Below are 12,349 nucleotides of genomic sequence, written 5' to 3'. Positions count from 1 at the left end.
GAATACGTTTTTAAAATGGTAGTTTTATACATTATTCGACGAATAAGTTTTAACCAAGGATTGAAAAATCAGCCCTTAAACAAGTGCATTAAATACTACATGGTATAGATTAATCTCTTTATTTTGTTCTTATTTTATACTCATTATTCTTGGACGTCATAAAACGCCTTTGGGCGGTAGTACTTACGGTGTACACTTTAATGAATTGCTTCATTGATTTCTACATCATAATTACATTTTCTACACAATATCATTTGAAATATATAATTATACTTATTATATGTATAGCAGCTTTGCACAAACATTTCTTGGAGCTTTTCAAATAAGTAAATGTCAGCGCTAACCTACAAATAATATGAAACAATTATGTGATTATAATTATTAGTAATAAAAATTCATATAGCTTTTGAAATATAAAAAGTACAATAATACCAAGATTTTCCTCAAGTCTAGTTGAGAAATATGAAAATACTAAAGTATTTTATATTCTTATTTGAAGCCAATTAATCTTAATTGATAACATACGATTTATAGCTTAATATATTCATTAATTTACTATTGATTGAGGAGCTATTGTACAATACATGCGTTTAAAGAATAAAAAGGTCTGGCACGGTAATTCTTAGAAATTAATATATATAAGGATTTTCCGCAACATACAAAACTATAGAAATAAGCTTTAAACGAATGATCCTAAATATAAATCTACATAGTTTTTAAAATTACTACGGTCTTAACTTAGTTAAAAATGTATTTAATTAACGAAATGCATTTTTAAAGCTCACTTCTCTTGAAAAGCTTACAAAGACAAAAGCTCTGCATACAGTAATTAAAAAATACTTTTTTTCTTTAGAACAAATATATTTTTCCTTACAGCTGATTAAGAATTTTATCAATGCACATAGCTGGTTACACCAAGAACTTACCACCAAGAGTCAGTGATGGGCGCAAGCAGCAACAAGCAGGCGGCGACGACGACCGGCCGCATTGTCCCGTGACATCACTGCCTGCCCCCTGCCCTAACCATTCCGTGTATACACGAACTCCATTCGAATAACAAGTCTACGCAAGTGCAAATTGTTCAATATCGTTCGGTACCGAAAATTCGCGGCGTGGCGTGCCCTGTCCGCGGGAGACCAAGCACCGACTGACGTTCACCTGAGAACACCCCGCCGCACGCGCACAGCAAAACAATTTTCGCGCTATTTTGGCTAATATTAAGCGAATTAAGCTCCGAATGATTAGAAATGCGGAGGGGATACGTGTGTGGGCGATAATAAATTAGCGCTTAGCTCCGATTAATGTATAATCCTGTTTTGGGGTGTAATTAAATTCGTATCGATGTCGATTGCCCGTAATAGATGTTTTATGTTCGATCTTTTTAGTTGAATTAGTATGATAGCCATAAAAATAAAACTCCTGTATTATTTTATATTGTTTATTGCTAATCGCTCGGCTTTAGTTCTCGAATAGATTAGCTAAGGTTATTTGTAAATTTGATGGACATTATAAACAGATGATGAGGCGAATCATGCTCATTTTTCTCTAGAAATTTTAGCAAAGCTTAAGAGCTTACGAAAGTTTTGAGCTATTTCTTATATTTCATATTTATTTGCTGTATTAAAAATATATGAATTAAATTATATTTCTAATCTAATAATATAAATTGATTACATTTCATGAATTGAAATTAAATATCTATAAAAATTAATCATATAACAGTAACTCTCTTTTCTTACATAAGTTTTGAAAGTCCTAAATATCCACAATACAGTCAGTTATTTAAATTTGATGGATACATTGTACATAAGAACACAAAACCATACTAACAATTTATCCAACCATTATTTTGCCAGCGCACATATAAAACATGAAAATCTCGCAATCTCTCCGCCTAACGAATGTATAAAACGAAACAGATTCATAGATTGTAAGCGTTTGATGGACAGCGAGGCGGGCTACAGATATAAATAGATCACAGGTGAGAAACAGTAATTGTGTTATACAAACAATTCGCAAACACCTGGCCCTAATGCGCCGAATTGACAAGAATACTGGATGTTTCCTTGTTTAGATACTGAACGTTTTGTATACTAGACCCAGTGCAGCGGAAAGAGAGTATGACAACTAAGAAGAGTTATACGTGTTTTTATGATGGTTTAATCATTGACAAACTATTTGGTGAAGAATTTTCTATTATACAGTAGAACTCTAATTATCCGAATTAATGGGGACCGGGACCCATTCGGATAATCAAATATTCGGATAATCGGATTTTTTTTTAAATTTGCAATTGGAGAGAATTAAAAGCTACGTTTTGATATTGCACTATATTTTTGTTGAATTAAATGAAAGAAACATGAAATTTACACATGTTTTAAATATATAAATAAAATGTACCTACTTATGTACAAGTTTAGAAATAAAAATCATTGTTTTTTAAACATCTCAAGTCAGTGTAGGCACAACAAGTCAAGTCAAGACTTGACGCGCAAACACTGGCTTCGTGGGGGGAAGAATAATAGCGCACTTTGACTTTTTTTGGACAATTTTTTGTGATTCGGATAATCGGCGATTCGGATAGTCGGAGTTCGGATAATTGGAGTTCTACTGTATAAATTTTACTGTATGATGATGCATGTAACGCTAAACATAATATTATACCTATTATTATTTGTGAGTAGACTAAGTCTACTCACTTCTTTTAGAAAGAATACCAATGTAGAGCGGTGTATAGGACAGAAAAATTTTCAATCCGTTTCTTTTTGGTGCTCTTTAGATATTATGTGAAATATATACGATTATATATAATTATATATTCTTATTGTAAATTAGTTTTTGGTTATGTTTCATTAATAAAGTTCAGGAAATACTTCATTCAATTTAATATAATTAACCATTATGTAAGAAGTCAGACCACACGTACAAAACAGAGCTTTTCAAAGTACGATTATCTAATTCCAAAATCACCTTAACGGGAATACGACAGGGCAATACCAATCAAAGCTACACAGATGGATTCCAGACAGTATAATTTATTATGTCTTTGTCACTGACCACCTAACACAACACTACGTTAATATTTATGTAGTTTTCTATCAACGGGCGAAGCGCATTATAATACTGGCTCAATAAATCTAACCACTGTTTACAATAGTGTATGTTTTTGACATTAATGGCGTAATAAAAAGCATTAGTTAAGTGGGAGTCGGTAATGGTATTCAGGTATTATGTCTAATTCATGAAGTTTGTGCTTTTGTGGATTGGTAGTTGCGTTTAATTGGATATTATATTTGTTAATGTTATGGTGACGTAAAAATAAGATTTTAATTTCTAATTGAGGAGTCAGGAGTGTGATTTAAGTAAGTCATAAATCCCTTATAAATAATGATATTTGTAAATAATAGTTAAAATACCAATTATTCGAAAATATTGAAAATATTATGATGACGTAAAACTAAGGATATAGTGTGATTTAAATAAGACGAAAAAGTCTTAAAGTAATAATCTTTCTATAGTTAAAAATTGTAATAAATTATTAAAAATTTGTAAATCCATACTAATATTATAAATGCGAAAGTAACTCTGTCTGTCTGTCTGTCTGTTACTCAATCACGCCTTAACTACTGAACTAATTTGCATGAAATTTGGTATAGAGATATTTTGATACCCAAGAAAGGACATAGGCTACTTTTTATCTCGGGAAATAGGATAGGTTTTATCTCGGAAATCCCACGGGAACGGGAACTATGCGGGTTTTTCTTTGACTGCGCGGGCGAAGCTGCGGGTGAAAAGCTAGTATTAAATAAAACGATTACACAAGTCTAAACAATAAAAAATTGCGAAAGATTATTCCAACTTCTACAAATATCTAAGAGCTGAACATCAAAGAACAAATGAATTGTTTGAAAAGTATTTTACAAACGGTTCGAGGAAAGTATATTTTGTATAGAGTATTGCGAAGTTCTGTGGATCAGTTGTTTGTATTAAAAGTGAATATTTGCAGCTGTGCGAAGTTGATGAAATCGTAATATTATTATTATGATAGATTTAGAAATTAAAGACTTTTTAACGGATTTTAAACGCGATTTATTCATTCTATTATTTTCCCGACGTTTCGAACACTTTAACAGCGAGCGTGGTCACGGGGAGACTGAAACGTCGGGAAAATAATAGAATGAATAAATCGCGTTTAAAATCCGTTAAAAAGTCTTTAATTTCTAAATGTATAATACTCGCGTAAAATCAAACATCAAAAAATTATGATAGATGTAAAATTTGAAAATTGGGAATAAGTATTTCCTTTGTAAACTTTGTTGGTGAATGAGTAACTAAAGAACTAATGTCTTGTTTCGTTAGCTTTCAGACGAGACCAATTTTCCGATTTTCATTAAATATAAATAGACTAGCTTTCCGCCCGCGGCTTCGCCCGCGTTTTCAAAGAAAAACCCGTTCCCGTAGGATTTCCGGGATAAAACCTATCCTATGTCCTTTCTCGGGTATCAAAATATCTCTTTACCAAATTTCATGCAAATTGGTTCAGTAGTTAAGGCTGGCAGGCTATCCTTATTCTTCTCACATTTCCTTTCCTACCAGGTTGCCTGGCAGAGATTGCTGTGTAGCAATAAGGCCGCCTATTGTGCAAAATTTTTGTATCTCACTAATTTGTACCACATTTCCTATATTGTTTTGTACAATGAAGTGTTATAAATAAATAAATAAATAAGGCGTGATTGAGTAACAGACAGACAGACAGAGTTACTTTCGCATTTATAATATTAGTATGGATTTTTAAAAAATACATGATAATATCATTAATTCAAAATAGAAATTTGGTTGGTTTAAACAATCATGCATACCAATACCTATAAGAAAGATAATTATAATTTAAAATATTTATTTGTTAAATACGTTTAAGAATTAAGTTCCTACTTTGTAACAAACATCAAATTATGTAAAAAGCTGTTTTCGCATTTTTTTAATATTATATATACCTACTTACCTAAAGCTTTAACACAAAGTCGGTGTATATAACTAGTAATCCTGTAGAACCCAATACTCATGACTAAATAACCCACTTGTACGTAGGTACTTGGACGCAAACAAAATAAGTGAAGAATACTTGAGCACTTCACTTAAAACGATTCCGATGTACCAAGTACTTAAACTATTTAAACCTTTTTTCAATAAGGAAAATTATTTTGAATTTTCCTCTATTATAGATTTTTGAGTTAGTGTAAAATTTAATCCTACAATAGATATAAGTTTTGATTTAATAATACAAAAAAGTCTAAAAAATAAATGAAAAATATCAAATAAAGGTTCTGTATTGGCCTTTGGCGTATAAAAATATTTACTTATTTTTTATTTTTACGAGATTTACAACCATTTAAGTACGGAATAAAATACTTATATATATTACTAGCGGTCCGCCCCGGCTTCGCCCGTGGTACATATGAAAAATAGATGTTGGCCGATTCTCAGACTTACCCGATATGCACAGAAAATTTCATGAGAATCGGTCCACCCGTTTCGGAGGAGTATGCAGACTAACATTGTGATTTGTGACACGAGAATTTTATATATAAGATTATATTATATTACATCATTATGAGAAAGAATCATTATTGCATGACAGTAGGTATCTTTATTTTTTTGTAGAATATTTATAATAGACTCTATAATACTAAATATTCAAATAAATCATTTTAAATTCCCAGTGTTAATTAATTCATTACTTAAATCAAGTTATTTCATATAGATCTTAAATCTTAATATCTTACTCATGTTCGAAGAATATAAACCATTTAGTTTACGACTTAAAAAGCTTAAAACTAATGGTTGTTCAATCATCAAATATAATTAAAGAATAATAACCAATCAATTAAAATTATGCTAAGAATTCATTCACCTTTAGTGACGTAACCATGCATGTAACCACATGTCGACAGAATAGATTATTATACAAAAGCCCGGGCTTTATTGACTCCTTGCTTTACATTATTTAAATTTAACTATTAAAAAATAAGCGTTAGTGATGCCTCATAATATGTAGATTGTAGGAACATCGGTATAAGCCACAGAAATCAATTTTAACAAAAATCATACTACTAAGGGCTGATTTTTCAATGCTTGATTAAAACTTATCCGTCCAATAAAGTATTTCACGATAATATTAAAATGTCATGTAAACTGTCAAATACGGGCAATTAGAATACGTTTTTAAAATGGTAGTTTTATACATTATTCGACGAATAAGTTTTAACCAAGGATTGAAACATCAGCCCTTAATACAGTACGTGCAATATGGTTATATACAATTAAATTGGTCTTTGCATTTATAAATTATGTTAAGTCAAAAAATATTCAGTAACTGCTCTTAAATGTATAAGTCAAAGAGATAATTATTTCAATCCTTGGATTATGATCCCTCGATTTCAATACAAAAATTATTATTGATTTGCAAGCCCATTCCACGGAAACAAATCACGATAGCAAAATGTTATTATTTTTTATATACATTGAATTGATTGTTCCTAAAGCAAATACAATAAAATATCACGTGATATTTTAATTAAAATTAAAAATACATCGATGTTCTAATGTGACATCACTATCGTTATCGCATCATCGATTAAAACATTTTGATTAGCTTTCAACTTACGAACGTCATCTCAGCTTAACAAAAACGTCGTAAACGCCGTGCAGGTTACTACAAAACCTGACATACCAGTTACGTTGGTAAATTAAATCCATACATTAGATCCATAATATGGTGCTAGATGGCTGTAACAGAATAAGACGTGATGCCACCCTAGTCAAGTGACTGTGCATGATTGTATCGATAAGATCTTAGATCAGTGTATCGATATGTCTGTAACGGACACTCGACATCCCTATTCAAGTCGTGAGCTTGACGAAAAATATAATGAATTGTGACTTTTAATGACTCGAATAGAATAAGATATGTATTGCTGATGGTCTAATGGAAGGATAGATATAATCGAATATTTCGAATGCTTTTAATTATTTCGATACATTTAATGTTCGATTACGTGGTAGTTTGATCATGGATGTTTTTCTCACAGCGTTATATTATATCATTGTAAGATGTCGTAGTTAAAAATTCAACGTAGTTATTAAATATTTTGCAATACATGATATTAGTTATTATATTTTATGAATCTTAACAAATATTAAGATAGCCACGAGTATATTAGCATTTTGCATGATTAATTTCATAGGCCCGATGAAAATTAACGCATGAAAAAAAATATCTACAATTATATTTTAATTACTAATTTAACAAGAAATATTTCATATCACTCATATAAACACAGTTTCTGAAAACTCTATATTGTGTATAGATTTAGGCTATAATGATTACTTCTTATACTAAATTAAAATTTTAAATTCCTAAATGCTACGATTGAGATAGCTCCAGCTCTATAGTACGTAGCATTTTGTTTTCATGAATCAAATGTTACTTATGAGACTTTACTGACAAATAATTTTTGACAATAGACCGTAAAAGCCATATAAAAATGGATTTCAGGGGCATTATCAATAAGTGTTTATAACCTTCTAACCTTCAAATTTCAATGAAATTAAACTTTTGGCATAACTTTAGTCAAATTTCCCACAGTAATGACCATAAAGGTAAGTGTCAAAGTGCGAAGCGGCAAATATATTGTTTTCCGATTTGCCGGTGACCGAATTGTGAAAATAATTAGCGCTTCAAAAATGGTATTTTGCTCTGCGCAATAAATGTTTACGATTCATTGTTCTGTTAGACGGTGAATACTGTGGATATAGCTGGTAAATGTGGGCATTTTATTAGACATTTTCTTTACTGCCCTCTTGGTCTAGTTGATACTATGTAGATTTTATATTTGAGAACGGTGGCTGAATACAGTTAAGGTTTAGGAATTATAAAGCTCTTAAGATAAAAATTCGTACTTTTTACGGCTATAGTAGGTTAAAAGAGAGAAAGCTTTAAAATTAAAAAAAAGAGCGAGAAAGCTTTAAAATTTTCATTGATACATAGAGCGTGATAGAGCGTGGTTAGATAAAATTTTATGCCTTTACCAGAGATTTTTGTTAAAATTTTCAATCTTATTACTTACATGATAGCAAATGTATGATTTAACCTTTCACCTTCAATTCGTTAAAATAATTACTAACATTAAACCGTATCCTCACTAATCTTACTCACTTTAAAACAAACGGTGTCGGAAAATTCATAACAACACAAGTATTAATATTTCATTAGTAGCAGACCATTAAAGAAATGTTTAACTAATTAGTCGAACAACCATTGTTTATGTTATTGGTGAGGGAGCGGGTACTTCTGTGGTGTAGTTGTACTCAATTAGTGAGCAATGTTGAATTGTGTCAGTATATATTAATCTAGAACACAGGCAATGAATCCTAAGATAATTTATACTTTGTATTGTTACCTCTTTATGGATCTGCATTTTATATTAAAGATTTTTTAAAGAAACACACAATTCACTAGTTCCACTTTCATAATTGTAATAAAATCGAAATAAAAATGAGACTATTGAATGGTGTGTTGCTTTTAAAAATCTTTACTATGAATCCTAAGATATTCTATTGGTAGTAGGTTTTCTTTAGCATACTCATCCAAAATTACGGATTTTTTTTTTTAAATACAAGATTTCCGCCCGCGGCTTCGCCCGCGTTTGCAAAGGAAAACCCGCATAGTTCCCGTTCCCGTGGGATTTCCGGGATAAAAACTATATCCTATGTGTTAATCCAAGTTACCCTCTATATGTGTGCTAAATTTCATTGTAATCGGTTCAGTAGTTTTTACGTGAAAGAGTAACAAACATCCATACATCCTTACAAACTTTCGCCTTTATAATATATATTAGAATATTAGATATTAGATGATGAAAGCAAAATTATTGACGTTGTACTTCTTCAAGTTTTCGAAAGAAAAATTATCTTAGGCTGGATATAAACAATGCTCTACGCCAGCTTAAAACTACTTTTATAAATGAAGCTATGTACTTACTACATATGGAAAGAATTTTAGTTGTGTTATCGTTTTTAACATACAATCAAATAATGCTTTGCAAATAATACAAATCTCTGTTATGTACAGATGAAGACAAAAAACTTCATGATATGGTTAAAAATTCTCCAGCGCTTTGCAAAACTTTCCATGCGTTTACCTTCCAATTATACCCGATTAAGTTAATAGTGACCCCTTCATGTGTCACATATATTTAAATGAGTCATTTGTATCCAGCAAATGAGTCATTTGTATCCAGCAAATGAGTCACAATATGAATTCAACTAATTTGTTATGTTCCCATGGTTCTGTTGGTCGGAGCGCGAGGAATTTTGGCGCTTTCGACCATACTGTTCCCACACCTACCTACCGCGATTTGGCTAATTTATTGATTAATATGGGCCATTAATAATAATGTCCTCTGCGCTGAATTGCAAGGGATAAGCCTGAGGCGACAGGAGTATGGGCGAAGTTAAAAATGTCTTAAGTACGTTCGTACTCGGGGGCACCGGGCAAGGTTCGCATAACGCATTGTACATGACCAAAAGAGAAGTATGTTTCTCGATACGAAAAGGATATTTAAAGTACATAATTCGTATCTAATTTTTCGTAAAGGTCTGCTCGCTATTTTGTTCAGCCTTTGAGCATATTTTATACATAACTAGCGGTCCGCCCCGGCTTCGCCCGTGGTACATATTTACGTTTTCTCTACATAAAAACCATCCTCGTACTTCAAGGAATATAATAGAAAAAGAATTATCGAAATCGGTTCAGCCGTTCTCGAGTTATGCGCTTACCAACACATTTTGCGATTCATTTTTATATATAAGAAGATATAATATTCTCATAAATTGATCAATTTATTTCTCGGCGAAAAAAAATATTTCTGTTTAAAAATTATGAATCAGAATGCTTAATATCCAGTTACAAACAGTTCTGGAGTATGAAGAATAAAATAAAAAAAGTGCATGCACTGCCCGGGAATCGAACCCGGGTCGCAAGAATGGGAATCTTGCATGATACCACTACACCAGCAGTGCTTGCTGAAAGGACTCGAAATTATAGATTATGTCCTTATTTAAGCTGTTACATCGGTTACAGTTTTTAAATTATTTTTTATACCGGAAATTACAATTGTTTTTTGTACTGTATTTTTTAATGAAAACACATTTTATAAAAAAGGATAACAATTAAGTATATCAATATATAAATACCACGTAAAATAAATGTACAATTTATTGTCAAGCGAAATAAAATACCACATGTAGATTGTAGGTATCATTTATTATCCTAAGTATATCTTTTATATAAAACCAACACGCCACCTACACTCCACAATCTGTACTTCTACCGGACGCCAGCATATATACACGGTTCAGCGCGCGCGCAATAAAAACGCTGTAAAATTTTGATGTTTCTATTCAACATTATCCGTCTCTTTCCTCCCCATTCAACGTTGTACACCCATCCCGCTCTAGCACATGAGAATAGCCGAGATTATTATCAATGCACTTTACACAAAGCAGAAGTCCCGAAGTGAGCTGACGTTAATGTGATTTTGAAAGTAAATCGTGTAGGTTTAGTGGCTGATAAGTGGCACGTGAACGAGGTGTCAAGTAATAAAATTAATAAATGAAGCTAGATTTCATCTCTAGGAATTGGACTTCTGACGACGTATGCGCGCCTAGTACAACTGGGATGTAAATCGGGGAATAAAATGTATTATGAATTATCCCATCTACGAATTTGTAGAGTTATACGTACATTTTGTTTACAAATTACTACAAATCTGTTAATATTATTGACTAGCTGTGGCCCGCGGTTTCACCAGCATTGCTTCGCTCTCATTGGTCGTAGCGTGACATGACATGACCAAATTAACGAAGAAGATATTATTTAGAAAATAATGTACTTTAGGGCCGATTTTTCAATGCTTGGATAAAACTTATTCGTCGAATAATGTATACAACTACCAGTTTAAAAACGTATTCTAATTGCCCGTATTTGACAGTTTACGTGACATACTAATATTATCGTGTAATACTTTATTGGATGAATAAGTTTTATCCAAGCATTGAAAAATCGGCCATTAATCGCTAACAGTCCTTTTTCTTCTGTCGAGTTAGAGGTAGAGCTTTAAGAATTTTCTTTCCTTAAACGAAACTTGGGAAGTTGATATTAAATTCAATCACCTCTCATACATTACGTATATATTAATAATTTGTCAAAATATTCCACCAAACTTAACAACTTAATTATAACTGTTTTCAAAAGGCGGTCGCATAATAACGAAAAGGTGGTATAATTGAGGAGTCAACATAATTACCCCCCAGATCTTATCGCTACCAATATCAACGGAATGCTGAATTCGATATAATTTCTTAATGGACCACTAATAGCCTTAAATGGACAACTAAAATGCTGCACACAATATTTAAATAATGATGTGCGCTTTCAATTTTCTCTATTTCCGTCGTGTAATAAAATAATATGAAAAAATATATTTTGTGGAATGTAAAAATAACCAGTACCTAATATAGCTGTATGGTGGCATACAAATACTAAAGAAAATGGATTTAAAGGCAAAGGAATGTTTTAACTACGTGAATGTCGTTTCTACTTCAAAAAATTGACAAGTTGTATCAGAATTGTTTGATTTAGGCAAAAAGGAAGATTCAAATCAATAAGGTAATAATGAAAATAGATAATTCATTCAAATATTATCTAATGTGCATGTACATTGTACATTACAGTAAGCTCTATCTCTCAAGCCAATCATATAATTTTTATTAAGTTGTGTAAACCTGCATACCGTACCTACCCACGAACCGTAAAAACAGGATGAGTAACTGCACCAATCAGATCTTACATTTATTATTTTTATTACTCCTATTGTTGAAGCGTCATTTTACCGCTCTCATCAAGCGAAAGACTTCAGTGTGAAATCATATTAAATTAGTCATCGATGTTATTAAGGCTGGAAGTTGGAACGATTCGTCATTTCAGGGGATTTTCACATGAATCAGAATTTGTAGACATACTTAGTAATTGGGGATTTAAAGTACCTATATCCTATAGATGTTGTAAATTCTCGAGTTCGAATGCTTTTGCATTTGAATTCGAACTTTGTTATGCCTTGACGCAAAAGCTACTTACTGAATATAAATTTAGTATGCAGATGGATTTTAATTACCTAGATAATTAATGACTCTACATTTTTATATGTTTATAAAAGAAACCAATAATGCAATCTGTTAATCAGGAATATTTTAGTGTTAACGATTAATCCCTTGAAAATAAAACATTATT

General features: G+C 31.6%; 1 protein-coding gene and 1 non-coding gene across 2 annotated transcripts in view; both read right to left on the bottom strand.

Annotated features, from left to right (window-relative positions):
* Positions 1-1,167, bottom strand: part of Wnt6 (Wnt oncogene analog 6) — a 31,274-nt gene extending 30,107 nt beyond the window's left edge. Inside the window, exon 1 of the mRNA XM_089711165.1 lies at positions 927-1,167. Within this exon, the coding sequence (XP_089567291.1) occupies positions 927-988 (62 nt within the window). The 5' untranslated portion in view covers positions 989-1,167. The remainder of the gene's footprint in view (positions 1-926) is intronic.
* Positions 1,168-10,009: 8,842 nt separating this feature from the next.
* TRNAG-CCC (transfer RNA glycine (anticodon CCC)) lies at positions 10,010-10,080 on the bottom strand. The gene has a single exon. It is a non-coding gene; the product is annotated as a tRNA-Gly (tRNA).
* Positions 10,081-12,349: the final 2,269 nt, after the last annotated feature.

The sequence above is a fragment of the Colias philodice genome, chromosome 2 (genome assembly GCF_061535455.1).
Source record: "Colias philodice isolate Cphi_HAF_F1 chromosome 2, ilColPhil1 Martin Lab GWU primary, whole genome shotgun sequence".
Taxonomy (NCBI): Eukaryota; Metazoa; Arthropoda; class Insecta; order Lepidoptera; family Pieridae; genus Colias; species Colias philodice.
The sequence above is the reverse complement of the archived record's forward strand: the minus strand, read 5'-3'. Positions and strand labels throughout refer to the sequence as shown.